General features: G+C 36.2%; 1 protein-coding gene across 3 annotated transcripts in view; it reads left to right on the top strand.

Annotated features, from left to right (window-relative positions):
- The window catches only part of LOC128866935 (protein apterous), a 94,519-nt gene extending 81,312 nt beyond the window's left edge, over nucleotides 1-13,207 (top strand). For all 3 annotated transcript variants that reach the window (XM_054107989.1, XM_054107988.1, XM_054107990.1), the window contains 4 exons: nucleotides 3,851-4,024; nucleotides 4,164-4,417; nucleotides 6,206-6,399; nucleotides 6,507-13,207. In XM_054107989.1, coding sequence (XP_053963964.1) covers nucleotides 3,851-4,024; nucleotides 4,164-4,417; nucleotides 6,206-6,399; nucleotides 6,507-6,671 — 787 coding nt within the window. In that variant the 3' untranslated portion in view covers nucleotides 6,672-13,207. The remainder of the gene's footprint in view (nucleotides 1-3,850; nucleotides 4,025-4,163; nucleotides 4,418-6,205; nucleotides 6,400-6,506) is intronic.
- The last annotated feature ends 3,212 nt before the right edge of the window (nucleotides 13,208-16,419 follow it).

Here is a 16,419-nt window from a genome sequence, read left to right as displayed (position 1 = left end):
ATTTGTTTTTTTTTTTTGCAATTTGACATTGACATACGTCAATCATATTTGGCACTTGTTAACTAGACAGCAGCAGTATAAAAATAGACAAGCAATGAAGCGCGTAAAATTCGTGTATTTAGTAAACAAGTTATTCAAAAACAAAATTGAATTACTGATTTTGTGACACCGCCTCATAACATTTCTTATGATGATGACGATGCCAAATTTTATCACACTTTGTTAAATACATTTTGACGTGATAACGTCTTATAATTCGATTTAACAGGCTGCACGCACGAAAAAATGTGTCGTTACCTTGCTCATTAGTGTTAAATTGCTCATGTGTCGTTACCTTGCTCATTGCCGTTACCTTGCTCATTGCATTGAATGAACTGCAAGCGAAAGCGCGGAACGAACGACAAAGCAAACAAAGCAAACGAACGGCAACGTTCGACATCTTGCTCTCTCCTACTTAAGTGAGCGTATATATGTATGTATATGCGCATATGTACATATATAAATTCACGTATTTGTATTTGCATATGCCTTCTTATTGATTATTATTAATTTGATTCACTTGAAGAATTTAAAATAAAACCAAGTTTGTTAATAATACCTGTTGTTTTAATGTTATTATTATTATTATATAAGATATGTTGTACACTAATATATGTATATAAACATGCATATACATATACAATGTCGCGCAATTTTCAAAAAGAACAAATCTATATGTAAAGATTCATACAAGTCATATGGACATATCAAATATACGAATCTATGTATTCCGCACGCAAGCAAATGTAAGCTAATGTGCTTGAACTGCAAGCGAGAGCGCGGAACGAACGACAAAGAGCACAATCGGCCCCCACGTTCGGCAACGTTCGACATCTGGCTCTGTCCTACTTGAGTGAGCATATATATGTATGTATATGTATGTATATGCGCATTTGTATGTAAATTCACATACTTGTATTTGCATATGCCTTCTTCCTGTGTGCATGGTAATGAACCATTTCTCTGTTGAGAATAGGACGATGATAGAAAAAGTAGGAAATGAAAGGGAGTGTTTCGAGTGTAAAGTGTCTTGAAAAAGGCAAATCGATGATGGTGCCTCTTAGTGTTGTTGACTTATTAACGTCTGATGCACAATCGAAATTGAAGATATCTTTCATGAATTTGATAAATGTTTCGTAATTTTTCACGTTTTTGTAAATGTATCTTGACCTATTCCATTGCAATTCCATTTACCTCCTCCTCTATATCCATACAATATATCTATCAGACAAATAAAATTAAAATTTTGTTTTGAAAATTGCAACCATTCCATCAGTATTTTCTTATGACGTTGTCACGTTAAACTATCGTCAGTAAACCGACTTTACAGACAACCTCTTTTTTTTAAGTAAACTACTCTAAGTCAGCTATTTTGAACACAAAAATTATTCTTTACTCAACTATTTCGGGCTGATTATAGTATAAAGGGTTTTTGCAATAACAGGTGTTATTTATCGCTATCGAGAGATGATTAACGATTTTTTATAGCCGGAATTGGATGGTATTGATCTGGACAACGTTTATTTTCAACAAGACGGTGTTACGTGCCACACAAGCAAGGAAACCATTGACTTGTGACTTTTTTCTTTGAAGCCACGTGAAAGAGAAGGTTTACGCCAACAACCCAGGGTCGATTCAAGACCTCAAAGATGGAATTTGTGAGGCTATTTAGGACATAGGGCAGCCACTATGCAATTCGGTTATGGAAAATTACATGAAAAGGATATTGTCCTGTAAGCGTGGCCGTGGGGGTCATTTGCCTGATGTTATTTTCTACTATTAACGGCATACCTTCCTCTTTATAATGAAATAAACATCCGATCAAATATCGAAATAACACCTTTTGTTGGAAACCCCTTATTTAATATACAATACATAACTAGAGAAAAATGTTATTGAAACCAATTTTAGGAAGTCATTGCTAATTCTTGTAAGACATATTTTAAATAAAAATTTACAGTGTTACTTCGATAGCTTACCTCGGGCGGCAAATACGCTTTGCACGCCACCGCAAACTGTTATAATTTTTTTTACAATATTATTTTAGTGATTAAGAACTCGACCAACATTTCACAAACCACTCGTCACTTGACCGTAATCAGTTTGAAACAATTATTTCATGATTAATGCTAAATTTGTCCAAGTAATCTGTCCAAATTCCAAGCGACCAGTTATTTCTTCTTCGCCGGACTAACAGTCGTTCATTAGAAACTTTAAGTGACTTCAAGACGCCCTCTTTCAAATAGGTGCCAAGAAATCACGAGTTATATGAAGTCATCTTTGCAGCGCTTAAATCTGGAGCGCTACGACAAGACCATATACATACTAGGTTGTTCAATAACTTTTGCGGTTCGATAAGAAAAACACAATTTTATGGTTTGAAATACATGAATTCCATCCCTGAAGGAAGAGTCTGGAAGCGCTGCAAAATGCGCTTCCACAGCTGTATGACCTTATCATTTGATGAAAAACACTGTCCGCGCATGAATTTTTTTAGGCCTGGAAATAGTTAGAAGCCGCTAGGGGTCAAATCTGGTCAATTCGGTGGATGCTCTAACAATTCGAACTTTAATTCATGGAATATAGCCATTGGAAAAATGGTCTTGTACGGAGCATTGTCCTGATGACAAAATATTTTTTTTTTTGTAAACTGGGTCTTATTCCACGATTTTTTTCCTTCAGCTGGTCTGAAAGGTGCCAATAATATTCAGAATTTATTGTTTTACCAGTTTGCAAGTAACCCACAAATAAAATTCTCTTCGTATCCAAAAAACTTATGCTAAAACCTTCTTGGCCGATTTCTAAACACGAACTCGTTTCGGAGTTCAGGTTCACATCACGTTTTAACTTCTTGTTTTGACTTAAAATAAAAGTGATGGGCCCGAGTCTCATCCATAGTGATGAATTAACGCACAAAACCCATTTGATTCTTTCGAAAATTCTTAATGGTAAATTCTGGGCGATATCTATTAACAGCATCTCATTAGACGAAAATCTCTTTACTTTTACTTCGGGAGACTTTGGCAATTGAAAACGTTGATGCCGTTTTGCTCAATATATATATATTTTTTTTGGATTATGATACTATTGAAGCAAATGAGCGATATGAATGACTAACCATTGGCCCTAGCTTGAAACACAGTCGCTTCTCGCCAGGCAATGACAAATCTGCCATAAAAACAGGTTCTCTTAAAAATAATCTATCGAATGGATGAGCACAATGTAATTCTATTTTCAAACTTAGCACCAACATACTTGTTAATAAATTTCAGTTCTTTGAAGTTCAAATTAAAAAATATTTGATACCAAACTAACGAAGGAAACTTCTGAAATCATTTAAAACTTCCTTCCTTCCTTTCCTTGCAGCTTGCACTTTATTATGCTAAAGTTTGTGGGCCATAAAACTCCGCAACCCATTTTTTCTTCTTTTAGATTCTGGTTAAAAGTTTGAAATGTTGATGAAAATTTGTCGAATTTGTGTAAATCTTGGAAAAGCTTTGAAACGTTTATTTGTATGATATTTGTTGTAGAATGAGCTATATTTGTTTAAAAATTAATTCAGGTTAAAAAAAACCAAAAAAAATTCGCCAAAACTGGTCCGTAAGTGTGTATATATAAGTATATTTAATATGTCCGCCCGTTTGTAGGTGTCAGTCAAATTGAGATTTTAATTGCACAACGGTAACACGGCGTATTTTTGAAATAGGGTGTGAAATCTCCCCAGATGTATTCGTATCAGTTAATCAGCTGCAAAACACGAAACTTATTTTATAAAATCCACTCATAGCAATAAAATTTCCTTCAATTACAGTTTCTTTGGGACAAGGCGATGTTCAAAGTGTCGAGCATCCATAAGTGCGACAGAGCTGGTAATGCGAGCCAGAAGCCTGGTGTTTCACGTTAACTGTTTCTGCTGTACAATTTGCAACACGCCCCTTACCAAAGGCGATCAATATGGAATTATAGACGCCCTAATATATTGCAGGTAAAAAATTATACGAAAGCACAAAATGAGTGTACGTATACATGCATACGTATATTTCGTTATGTACAATACACATTCACATTTTTTTTTACTTGATACAAATACATAGAAAATATTTATATATATGCATTCCATGCAGAACACACTATAGCATCGCTCGCGAGGGTGATTCAGCGTCAGCAAGGCTCGGAGGTCCATTCCCGTATTGCACGGACTTTGGTTCGCCACAACATGAGTCGTCCAGTCCTCATTCAGATCCCACTCGCATTGTTCCTAGTGGCATATTTGTGCCTACTTCACATGTAATCTCAGGACTAACGCAGGCGCCGCGCCAAAAAGGCAGACCTCGAAAAAGGAAGCCTAAGGACATTGAAGCTCTCACTGCCAATATGGGTAAATAAATGTAAAAGACTTATTTATTTTATTTTCAATATAGTAACACAGTTTTTATACGAGTATATTTCCTTGACAATAAATTGAATACGAAAACAAAATGTTTCTAACGTAACAATTTAGTGTCGTTCCTAGTCGGAACATAGCGCGGATAAAAACATAGTTACCATAGTTAAAACAGTATCGGGGATCGGTACATAAAACAAAATATATTTATTATTCACTCATATTTCTTTGGTCTCAAGCCATAATTGTAGAAATAAATTTGTTTGCATTTTGCAGGGAAGACCTTTAAAGGGTTATTTCCCATCTGTAAATTATGATCAAATTGATGTACGCTATGGTTTTCCCTTTAATTTCTCCTATTTTCTTTACTAATCGTATGGAAGAGGAGATTTCAATTATGATAATTCTTCAATTGCGAGTTGCGTATTACCAGATTGTTCAAAAAATTTTACGGTTCGATAAGAGAGGTGTTGTATCAGCCAATTTTTTATTTTTTTTGGTATGTTGGTAACCTCATCAGATGAACGTATGTACACATATGTAAAATTTCATTTTGATCTGTTCATTTACTTTCGTGCAGTGATTGAATTTTTATTTTTGAAGGTTTAAAAGTAAAAGAAATTTGTAAACGAATTTTGCAAGTGATTAAGGACTTTTCACCATCAATTAGTACAGTAGAAAGATGGGTCACTGAATTTAAACGAGGTCGTACAAGCCTTGAAAACGACCCATATCACCACGCCAAGGAGTGCAAAAGTAGCAACAATACCAGAAATCGTAGGAAAAATACAGAATAACGTATTGGAAAATCGTCGAGAGACTCAAAGAAATTTAGTAGAAGGAAGTATTATATAAGCAAATATTTTGACTGAAATATTAGGTTTCAGAAAGCTGTGTACACATTTAAAACGTTTTCGAAAAAATAAAGTGGTTTTGTGCGTCGATTCCTCACTATGAGACTTGGGTATATCACCATGATCCTAAAACAAAACAAGAGGCTAAAGAGTGGTATTACCTTGGTTCTTTGGCTCCGAAACGAACTCGTATTCAGAAATCGACAAAGAAGGTGTTAGCATCAGTTATTTGTGATACGAAAGGAATTTTGTTTGTGGATTAGTTGCAAACTGGTAAAAAAATAAATTCTGAATATTATTGTAACGTTTAAGACCAGCTGAAAGAAAAATCTCGTGCGAAGAGACCCAGTTTGCAAAACAAAAAATTATTTTTCATCAGGACAATGCACCGAAAGCAATGTTAAGAGCATTTTGACAACGGCTAAAATCCATGAATCGAAGTTCGAATTGTTGGAGTAGCCACCGTATTCACCAGATTTGACCCCTAGTGATTTCCAACGTCATCAAATGATGAGTTCATAACAGCTGTGGAAGCGTATTTGCAGCCCTTCTCTTTGCAGATTCTGACTTCAGAGATGGAATTCATAAATTGGAAATTCGTTGGAACAAATGTATTAATGTACGGGGAGACTGTACTGAATAGTAAAGTATATTCAAACCCTACAATTTTTAAATTTTCCTACCGAACCGCAAAACTTATTGAACAACCTAGTATATGAGAAGAAACCGTAGGCAATTAATAATGGTTAGACTCCCCCTAAGCGGAGTGGGTAAAAGAAGGAAAAAAGAAATCAATTTAAAGCCTAAATGCTTAGTCTTAATTTATTAGATGTTTTGTATTTGCTGCCTATATACTTGAGCATACATATGTACATATTTCATACATATGTCTGTATATTACTAAACCTCTGTACTTTGTTTTTGCCAGATTTAAATACAGAATATTTAGACTTCGGACGTGGGTCTCAAATGACTGCTTCCCGGACGAAACGGATGCGAACGTCCTTCAAGCACCACCAGTTGCGTACTATGAAGTCTTACTTTAACATAAACCACAATCCGGATGCCAAGGATTTGAAACAACTTTCTCAAAAAACAGGGTTGCCAAAAAGAGTTTTGCAGGTAAGTTAAATGCCGTGCTTTTATACAACTACACATTCGTATGTGTAGGTGTGAAATGTATGTAACACGCGTATAACTTTGCTAATTTGATTTTCGTTTTTGCATAGGTATGGTTTCAAAATGCCAGAGCTAAATGGCGGCGCATGATGATGAAGCAAGACGGTTCCAATATTCTAGAAAAGGGCGATGGATCTCTTGATTTAGACAGCATTTCTGCGCATAGTCCTACTTCGTTCATGATGGGCGGCTCTCCTCAGCATACACTAGAGTAGCAGTCGTATTCACTGCTGTTACCACACAGAGAACTTTGAGCTAATCACGCTTATGTTGTTGCTTTACCAATATCACAGCCGTAACTGTAACTGTAACCGTAGCTGTAGTCGAAAGCACCCGCTTTGCGCAAGCCCACGAGTCCAATGCAAGAGAACTACCACGGCAGGGAATATACCGCCTATACACGCATTCATTCGAACACACACACATACATATGTACACCCACAACCGTATGCATAAGTTCACAGTCTACCTTTATCCACAAATTATATTATATAAACTTCCGCAAATTGTATTTAGTTGCACGCCAAATGTATTCATGCATTCGAAAACAACCAACATACATAGACTCAGCATGCATGTATGTGTGTATTCATGCGCATATATTATGCGCTTATGGGTACACTAAGCAGGTCAATAGCCAAGAAACATTAAGAACACCTTTCAACCGCAAAACTCTTATGCGCATGGGCTAATATTTTTGTAAATGTATTTAGATATAATTAATATAGAAGACATAATTTAAACAGAGTACCGAAATCTGAACTCGTTATTTCTAGCACATTTGGCACTTAATGGATAATACATACGATTATATATCGTATGAAACAATACTAACTTAAGTACCTTTATATACCATTTGCATGGATTGAAAAATTCAACTGTAGGGTTGCGAAAGAAAGGGTATAAATTAGATTTGGTTCTTGCAATAGTTTTGAACAGAAAATTACGATCCTCTGGAGGAAAATAATCAAAGGTCTTCGCACTTATATCTGAACTATTAGGGTCAATATATAGAATACTTAGATTCATGCACTTAATATACGTATAGACAATTGCTGTGCGGGTACGGTATATCTATATCTCTAGTGTAAGTAATCTAGGCGGGCGTGCTATGTGAATATAAAACATTGAAATTTAAATTGTTTAGGTAGCTCCAACTTCCGAAGCTCATACAGAGCGAGAAAGCGATCACTTGTTTGAGTTTCCTATTTCAAAGCTCCTCGTAAAAATATCTGCCGTTCGGAGGCGGCATAAAAGTGAAGGTCACTCCATTTGTGGAACCACATCAAGACGCACACCACAAAGGAGGGCCGCGGCCAAACACCCAACAAAGCATGTACGCGCCAAGTATACATATATGTAAATATATATCACATATATTTGTATTTCACAACCGCAAAAATCTTGTTTTCTATTTCAGAAAATACTTTAAATTAATCCCCCATAGTTTAAAGGATATTCTCTTTGAGTTTAATGCAGGCTTGTTTTGCTCTTCTTTCTCTTCACCTTCTGTAACATGGAACTACTGATTTAAAATCAGAACTTCTTGACAGCATACGCCTACATAATTAAAATATGAAGTGTCTCCACAAATAACTTGAACTTTTTTAAGTATTTTCATGGAATTGAAAGATTGAGGTATAGGTGCAGACATGCGTAGTATATGTGCATTAGGGTGGTGGCGATTAATTGCTTGGATAAGAATGAAAGCGTTCAGATTATCGGTGTCAGGCACTAAGAATATGGAATATTCTAAAAACTAAAAATACAACGTTCTAGGCCAACCTAAAAGGGTTAACAGGTAGCTCGCTACGATCCAAATTCTGAAGGAATATGATTTTTAGCCTTTTATTAATTTTAGGCTTAAATATATCATTTATTGAGAAAACCACTTTATGCCTCTCACTTATAAATAATATAATAATCAGACTGCTTGCAATTTAATGGTTTGAAATAGACTTTATTATTCAGTAAATTCTCCCTAAACATCAATCACTTGTTCCAGTGAAATTCCTATTTATGAATTCGATTTCTCAAGTGAGGGCTGTGAAGGGCTGCAAAATATGCTGCCACAGCTGTTATGACCTCATCATTTAATGAAAAACCCTGAATTTTTTTTTGTTTTTGTGCACACTGGGTTTTTTTGCACTTTTTTTTCCTTCAGCTGATCTAAAAGATTACAATAATATTCAGAATGTATTATTTTACCAGTTTACAACTCATCCACAAACAAAATGAACAAAAAAAACTGATGTTAACACCTTCTTGACCGTTTTCTGGACACGAACTCGTTTCGGAGCCGAAGAACCAGGTTCGATCCATTCTTTAGCCTCTTTTTTTGATTTAGGATCGTCATGGTAGACCCAAGTCTCATCCAAACAGATGAAACGACACACAAAATCCACCCTATCTTTCGAAAAACGCACTAAAAGTTGCTAAGAAAGTCGCATTCGAATGTTTTTTCGTTCCATTGTTAGCGAATGCCGCACCTATTTCGCACATAATACTTTAGTCAAAATATTACTAACACTGCCCAATAAAATGCCTATGGCTTTTACTAAATCTATTTCAGTCACTCGACAATTTTCCAATACGATTTCCTGTATTTTTTCTACGATTTCTGGTGTCGTTACTGTTTTTGGATGCCCTTGACGTAGACCGTCTTCAAGGCATGTACGACTACGTTTAAATGCAGCAACCCATATTTCTACTGTACTAGGTTAGGTTGAAGCGGTTCTCCTGTGGGACACACTCAGGCTCATAGCCCATTGTGATGCCGCGTGGAGACCTTTCCCTATTTCTCCTAAAATCAGTGTGTGCTTTTCAAAAATTTTAGAACATCTCCTATTTCTGCAGAACTTAGATCTTCCAATTCGTTAAAAAATTGTCTGCCTAGAATAGTAAATCTCTGTCTGGATATAGCAGGACAATGGCACAGAAGGTGCAAGATTCTATCTTCCTCATCAAAACAACTTCAGTCATGTGCTTGCACACCCATCCTTTGGGCGTGCCTACCTATTAAACAATGCCCCGTTATGACTGAAATCAGTGTGCTAAGACTATGTTTATTTTGGCTTAGCAGAGATTCTGTGCGTTTGGCATTAAGAGTCGGCGACAGTTGACGGGCGATTTTGAGGGTAACTTCATTACGACATCTTTCGTTTACTTTCCTTATGATTTCTTCAAGGATGAGTAGCTTACATGTTTGTAGGGGTATACCTATGTCATCGTTTACTGTACTAATTGATGACGAAAAATCCTACACTTTCATTATTCATTCATAAATTTCCTTTGTTTTTAAACGTTCCAAAAAAACCGTGGCACGTCGACACTAAATGGTTTGTAAACAACGAATGAATTGGCAGATTAAACTTCACATGCGTTCATATGAAGAGTGTACCAACATAACAGAAAACAATTTAGACTAGTAGCAACAACTTCTCTTATCGAACCGCAGAACTTATAGAACAACCTAGTATAATATATCAGAATTGCCCTACGTGTCACGTTTTTCTTGCCGACTCTGTTTAAAAATATTTTTTCGATCAAAAAGAAATGAAATCTGCACGCTTAAATTAAAAAATGGTAAAAAATCATAATGTTTTAGAATTTCTATCGATGTGAGTCACCTCTAAATCCTTTTTTGATTGGCCTAAAACGCTGTATATTTAAGTTTCTATATTTAAGTTAGAATCTGAACTCTTTTCAACATAAGGGGCACCCTATTGTGCATGCATATATGTAAGGCTGTCTGTAAAAGATTAGAAATGAAGTTTATTTCATTCGCTTTGCAACATTTGGCACTTCCTTGTGACTCCTGGTAGTCGATTGACGAGTGCGCTGCTAAGGCACACAGAGCTTAAGAAATTGAAAAGTATGCTTCATCTGTGTAGGTATTATCATTGGAAACACGAAAGTTTAAAAGTTTTCCTTTCACGTTTAAATAGATACTCGTATGTACATACATATGCAATATTCTTTATCGAACGTCTACGGCTTTGAATACTTTTTGCTAGTCAATAAGAAATTGATTTACGTGTGCAGTAAATTTTTTTCGAAACTTTACAAAGTAAGGCCGCACAAATGAAATATCATAACTTTTTACTAAATGGAACTATTGTATTTGAATAGGTATGTATGTATGTATATACATGTGATTTTTTCTTGTCATTATTAGCTGTCATGTTTTATTCTGGTCATTTTTATTATGTAGTTCCTGCTTGTTTGGTACTTTCGCCTTATATGAGATTCAAAAAATAAATTGATGGCTTGATGGAATTTCAGTAAAAGAGCCAGTAACCCATTTCCTCTAAATTCGTATGTATGTATGTATATATGTATGTATTCTTATTTATAAAATTCTTCATTATGTATTTATCAAAAGATATTAGTATCTAGTGGGAAATAAAGAGCGATTTCGATTAGCATGTATTCTTTGTAAATATGTATGTATATGTTATGCCACACATAATATATTATGTTTATTTATAATTATATAGTTGATAGTGAATAAATAATTGCTTAAGATACATTTTTACAAAGCTATTGATATTTTTGTTTATATCAAAATTATTCTTATACACAATATCGAATTCCTGAAAGCGTTTATGAAAAATAGAAAATAAAAAAAAACGTTATGAGTCCTAAATGAAACTTAATGGCAGGGTTGATGGAAAAGAAATACTATTCAAAATCTAGTGTGTGTTACTTTGTACAGGCTTTCAAGAGTAGAATCGACCACAGCTGAGATCGCCTGATTTCACCGCTCACCGTTTGATCAGTGTTGGCGTTCTATGTACATCCAAAAAACCTAACATTCGAGGTATGCATTATAAAGGGTCTTTCAAAAGACACACATCGACGTTGCTTTAAAGTAAAACATGTAAACATTTAGATTATTTCAGGTTCCTCGAAGTTTTATTGAAAACAATTAACATAACTTAACAATTATGTAAAGGGGGAGCAATTTAGACCTATCGGATTTTAAATTGAAATAAACCAACGAAAATTCAAATTGATTGGGCACTTTTTATTATTTTTGTGTAAAACCATTCGTGACATTTATTTTTTAGAGATACTCCCTTTCAAATATTGGCCGCAACTGCGCCTTAATTCAGCCTTCTGTAAACACCAAATTTGAATAACTCGCTAGAGGACTTTAGTAATGTGGACTTCAAATGCCTCAATCAAAGCAGGTTTATCCACAAAGCATTTAGACTTTAAAAAGTCCGAAGGTGTGATATCACACAATCAGGCTACCAAGATCCACTGGTTCGAGACGAAAGATAAACTGCTCACCGAAACGACGACGCAGTAAATCTATCGGAAACAGTACCTCCAATCTGATCACCCTTTATATGTGAAAAATTACATCTTTTAAATAGCCACAATGAGCACGTCCACATGTAAAATCCGCCAAACCATCACCCTCGATTCATGAAGCCCTAATTGTTGAGAACGTCGATGTTGAAGGTTGTTCGGCAACTCTTTTGGCTACAGCAGCTATATTTTCCACAGAACGTCCAGTTTTTGGTTGTTGTTGTTGCTGCCAAAGTGACAGTCCTTATGTATATAATTGGCGCTTACACCTTGTTTGGGTGTTTGTCCGAGCTTCTCCTCCCATTTGTAGTATGCGTCTTATTGTTGTTCCACAAATGAGGGGGCCTACAGTTTTAAGCCGACTCCGAATGGCAGATATTTTTATGAGGAGCCCTTTCATGGCAGAAATACACTCGAAGGTTTGGTATTACCTGTCGAGGGGCAACAAAAACTTTTTCTTTATTTTGGAGTTTCACGGAGATTCGAACCTACGTTCTCTCCGAAATCCGAATGGTAGTCCCACACCAACCATTCGGCTACAACGGCCGGCTGGCATTTCCTAGGAGAATATAAATTCGGGTCGTTCCAATTACGTACAACTGACTGTCGTCGGATGGATAGTTTTTGGTATTTTTCTATTCCCAACATGAACCACTTTCTAGAAATTTTATCACCAACCTTTGAATTGTCGTTAGGTAAATGTCAAAGGTGTCATAAAAAAATAAGCTACCGTCTCGGAGTTATTCACTACTGACATCTAGGTGTCACTTTTGAAATTCCCTTTATAAAATGCTTACCTCTCCCAAGAGTGAATTTAAGAGTTGAAAAAGAATTTGACGTACACTTTAAAACGGCTAAGGAAAACTAAAAATCCTTGCCTGGTACTTTAGCATATTTCTTTGGCGGAACCTTCTTATTTCCTCCTTCTTGAGTCCTCCAGCCCTTTCTTCTACCAAGTAAAGAGGTGTCATAAATTTTTTTGGCGTTTTAAAGCACGCCAGCAAGGAAAATTAATTTATCGAGCAATAATGGTCAGGGCAATGCAAAATAAATACGACCAACTATACAATTCGTTTATAAAAGAAAAATCTTTGTCGCTAAATTTACATTTTAGCTATCGAACTAATTGATTTCACAGTAAAGAAAAAAATTATATTTTTCATAGTATTTCCAAATAAAATATAGTGAATTATGACAAATATGAACCCCTTGAAAGCATTCAGTTCAGAACAAAATAATTTTTTTGAGGACTTCACCATTTATTCTTCATTTCTGCAAAAGTGGTTCCTAGTATTAAAATCTAATAAAGGTGCTAATCAAGCAGAGAATTACAGGCAGATAAACCTCCTAAGCAACCTATCAAAAATACTGAAAAGCTGTTAAAAGAAAAGATATGGACACATACGAGGGTTGCTACCTAAGTTTTAAAATAGACAAGTAAAAATAAATATTTATAATCGAAAAAAGCTCTATTGTTTTTATTGGACATGAAGATTAATACACTTTTGTATGCGATTGAAAATTTCTTTGCACGGAAATGTTCCATTTTTTGAGGGAGATGAATTTCTGAACTCAGCGGAAAAAGTAGCAAATAAAGCTCGTAAGTTGAAACTTAAGTTGTAAGTAAGTTTATGCTAAAAAATACCACACTTTTCAGGTGCAAAATATAAAAGGCAACCCTCGTATATGTACTAGCCATTCAAGACGTGCGTTGCTATGCGTTAAATTTTTTTGTTTTTGAACAACTTTTTGCATTTCAAGTTCGCTCTGGTATTCAACTACGGGGTATGACCTATGCAACCCACGTTGATTTAGGGTTTCAATCTGAAATGCTACAATCATTGACAGGAGCACCAAGGTACATCCGTAACGAAAATATTCTTAAAAGCCTGCAAATACCTCTGGTCAAAGCTGAAGTGGAGAGCAGCAGAGAAAATATATAACAAAATTGCGATGTTGAAAAAAGCTTTTGCAACACAGTAAAAAAATCACACAGCGAAGAAGAGATCCACCAGCGTTTTGATGAGCGGAACAACGTCGCAAGATGGCTCAATCCTAGGATTTGAGCTAATTAATTAATATTCTCTACTGAAGATTAAAAAAACGTATTAGCTTTTATTTTTAAGCAGATCCAATAAATAAATAATTTAATATATTAATAAAAACACACAAAAAATAATTTAAATGTATGGGGGATCAATACGAGTACTTAACTGCGTAACAGATCTTTAAAGTACTGTGGTTCATTTTATCATTTCAAAACGACTCGTTTCAACAATTTCGTTTCTATTTATTGGTAACTATTAGTGATCTAAATATAAAAAGTGCGCATATAACTTTTAATACTATATTCGAGTTTCGACGACGAAAAATTGTTTGGAAGTAAGTACCGCCCCCAATATGTCGGTCTCCTTTAAACTGCCAAAAATTAGTAGTGTTTTTCAAGCAGAGGTTCTCGTGATCCTGCTGGCTAGCAAAATACTTAGGTATCGGGTTCCCTCATCTGGGTTCCAGAGCATAGGAACATAGACAGAAACGAAATTGCCGATGAGCTTACCAGAAAAGGGTTCACAGAGCCGATTTCAGTTGTTTACCTCCCGTTCTTAAAGGGAAACTGCACTAATTCTTTCTTAAAACAGCGCAAGACAGATGAAGTTCGCTCTTATCGTATACTATCTCAAAACCACTTTGGCCTCAGTACGCAAGAAGCAGGACGCTTAAGCGCTAGAGATCCCACGCCACTCACTTCCAAGCGGAGGTCACCGGGCACTGGGAGATCGGAACTCATGTGGAGAAGCTGGGACTTTCGTACAACACCCATTGCAGAAGCTGTGGGACTGCGGCAAAGAAAGAGAACAAAACTGTTGAACATTTTCTTTGCAAATGTTCAGATCTAGCGGTTAGGCGCTTGAGATTCCTTAGTGTGCCTTTCGAGCATAACCTGAGGCAGTTCCAATGCCTAGATCCCGTTTCTCTCCTCCATTTCATCCACAGCACTGGATGGCTGTAGATGGTTTTTCTTCCTTTAAGTTTTTAAAATTTTTCGCAGGTGGGTACATTATGGTATCAAAACGGCACTACAGTGCTACTTGTAATGTACCCGTGGTAATCTTTCCATCCTACCTAAATACAGCCCCTGAGGTCAGCTAGCTAACACCTTCACAGAGCGGCGTAAACCATATGCTCCCCGTTAAAGAGTATAAAACAATTTTCTGTTAGAGTGTTACCGGAAAAACCACCCCAGAAAGCACTTGCTGGAGACTGAGCCACCTCCTTGTCACGTTAGAAAGCAGCTCCATGACTTGATCCGTACGCGTATGCAACAACCACGGGCCTTACAGCATACGGACAGACTATTAACAACACTCACCGAAAGTCCCTAACCACTTTTATGAATTCTCGCTTCCGGATGTCATTATCGGAGTCCGACAACCAGTCATCGCAGAGAAAGAGCTTCAGCTGCCCTCGTAAGACCCGCTTTATTGTGGCATATCTACATTCTGGATATTGTAGCAGGTTAAACACCGACTTATTCAGAATAGACCACCGACATACAAAACATACAGCCGTTGAAAAATACTTGAGAACGAGGCGCTAGCAACCATATATAGTATGCACATGGAGTGAAGAAAATGTTGCGAATGTTTTTCTGTTTTATATGGTAACTGGTAAGTAAGTAAAAAAATAAAGTATCTGGAGTATTCCTACAGCCCTTTACTATACTTTAGTTGAAACGATTCAATTATGTCGAAAGGGAAAAATTGCACCCCAGCTCTTCGAATAGCAACCATAGAGTTGGTGGTTTTTAATGCTTTGAAATATTTCTCTGAGTATAAAAAAAAATAGAAAACGTTTCCAAAAAAAAGAAAGCGCGAAAAACTACTAGCCAGACTGATAGGATGAACGTAAGATTATTAAAATAGGATCCCAGTAGGAGTGCTGCTGACATCCCTCCAGGGCTTCACGATAGACTGGCACGGAAGAAGCCATTGGTAACATCATAGCAACGACAACGCTGGATTAAGTTTACACGAGACCACATAGCCTGGACTCAAAATCAGTGACGTTATATTTTATGCAGCGATGAAATGAAAATAATGGTAGGAAGTACGTGCAGTCGTCAAAAGGTGCAGCATTCTAACCCAAGTTCGTCTCACCAATCACAAAGCACAGGGGTGCATAATGATGTAGGTCTGCTTTTTGCGGAACGGTGTCGGACCAATTCATCGTATTGAAGGTAATATGTATGCGGTCAAGTACGTTCAGGTAATTCAAAATCTACTGCTTTATCGGTGATTTTAAAATTTCAACAAGACAATGATGCGAGGTCTACTTTTCGTGTAGCAAACAAGTTTTTCGAGGACAATTGGATATCTGTTATGGATTGGGCATCTTCGAGTGCATTCAACACACAGAATATCCCAAATTTTGATGAGTTATTTGAAAGGGCCAAGGCGGCATGGGAATCCATTCCAGTTGAACGTCGTAGAAGTTTAATAATGCCAATGCAGCAGTGATAAAGCAAAAAGGATTTTCAACAAAATACTAATTTTTCTTTTCACTTTTGCCTCTCGGCTGCCTTTTCTCTAATTTTACTATGATTTCCCTTCGTTCTTAAGGACTTTCTTTTCGAAGGATATGCAA

This window comes from Anastrepha ludens, chromosome 6 (genome assembly GCF_028408465.1).
Source record: "Anastrepha ludens isolate Willacy chromosome 6, idAnaLude1.1, whole genome shotgun sequence".
Lineage (NCBI taxonomy): Eukaryota > Metazoa > Arthropoda > Insecta > Diptera > Tephritidae > Anastrepha > Anastrepha ludens.
Note: the sequence above shows the minus strand (reverse complement) of the source record. Positions and strands in the feature narration are given on the sequence as shown.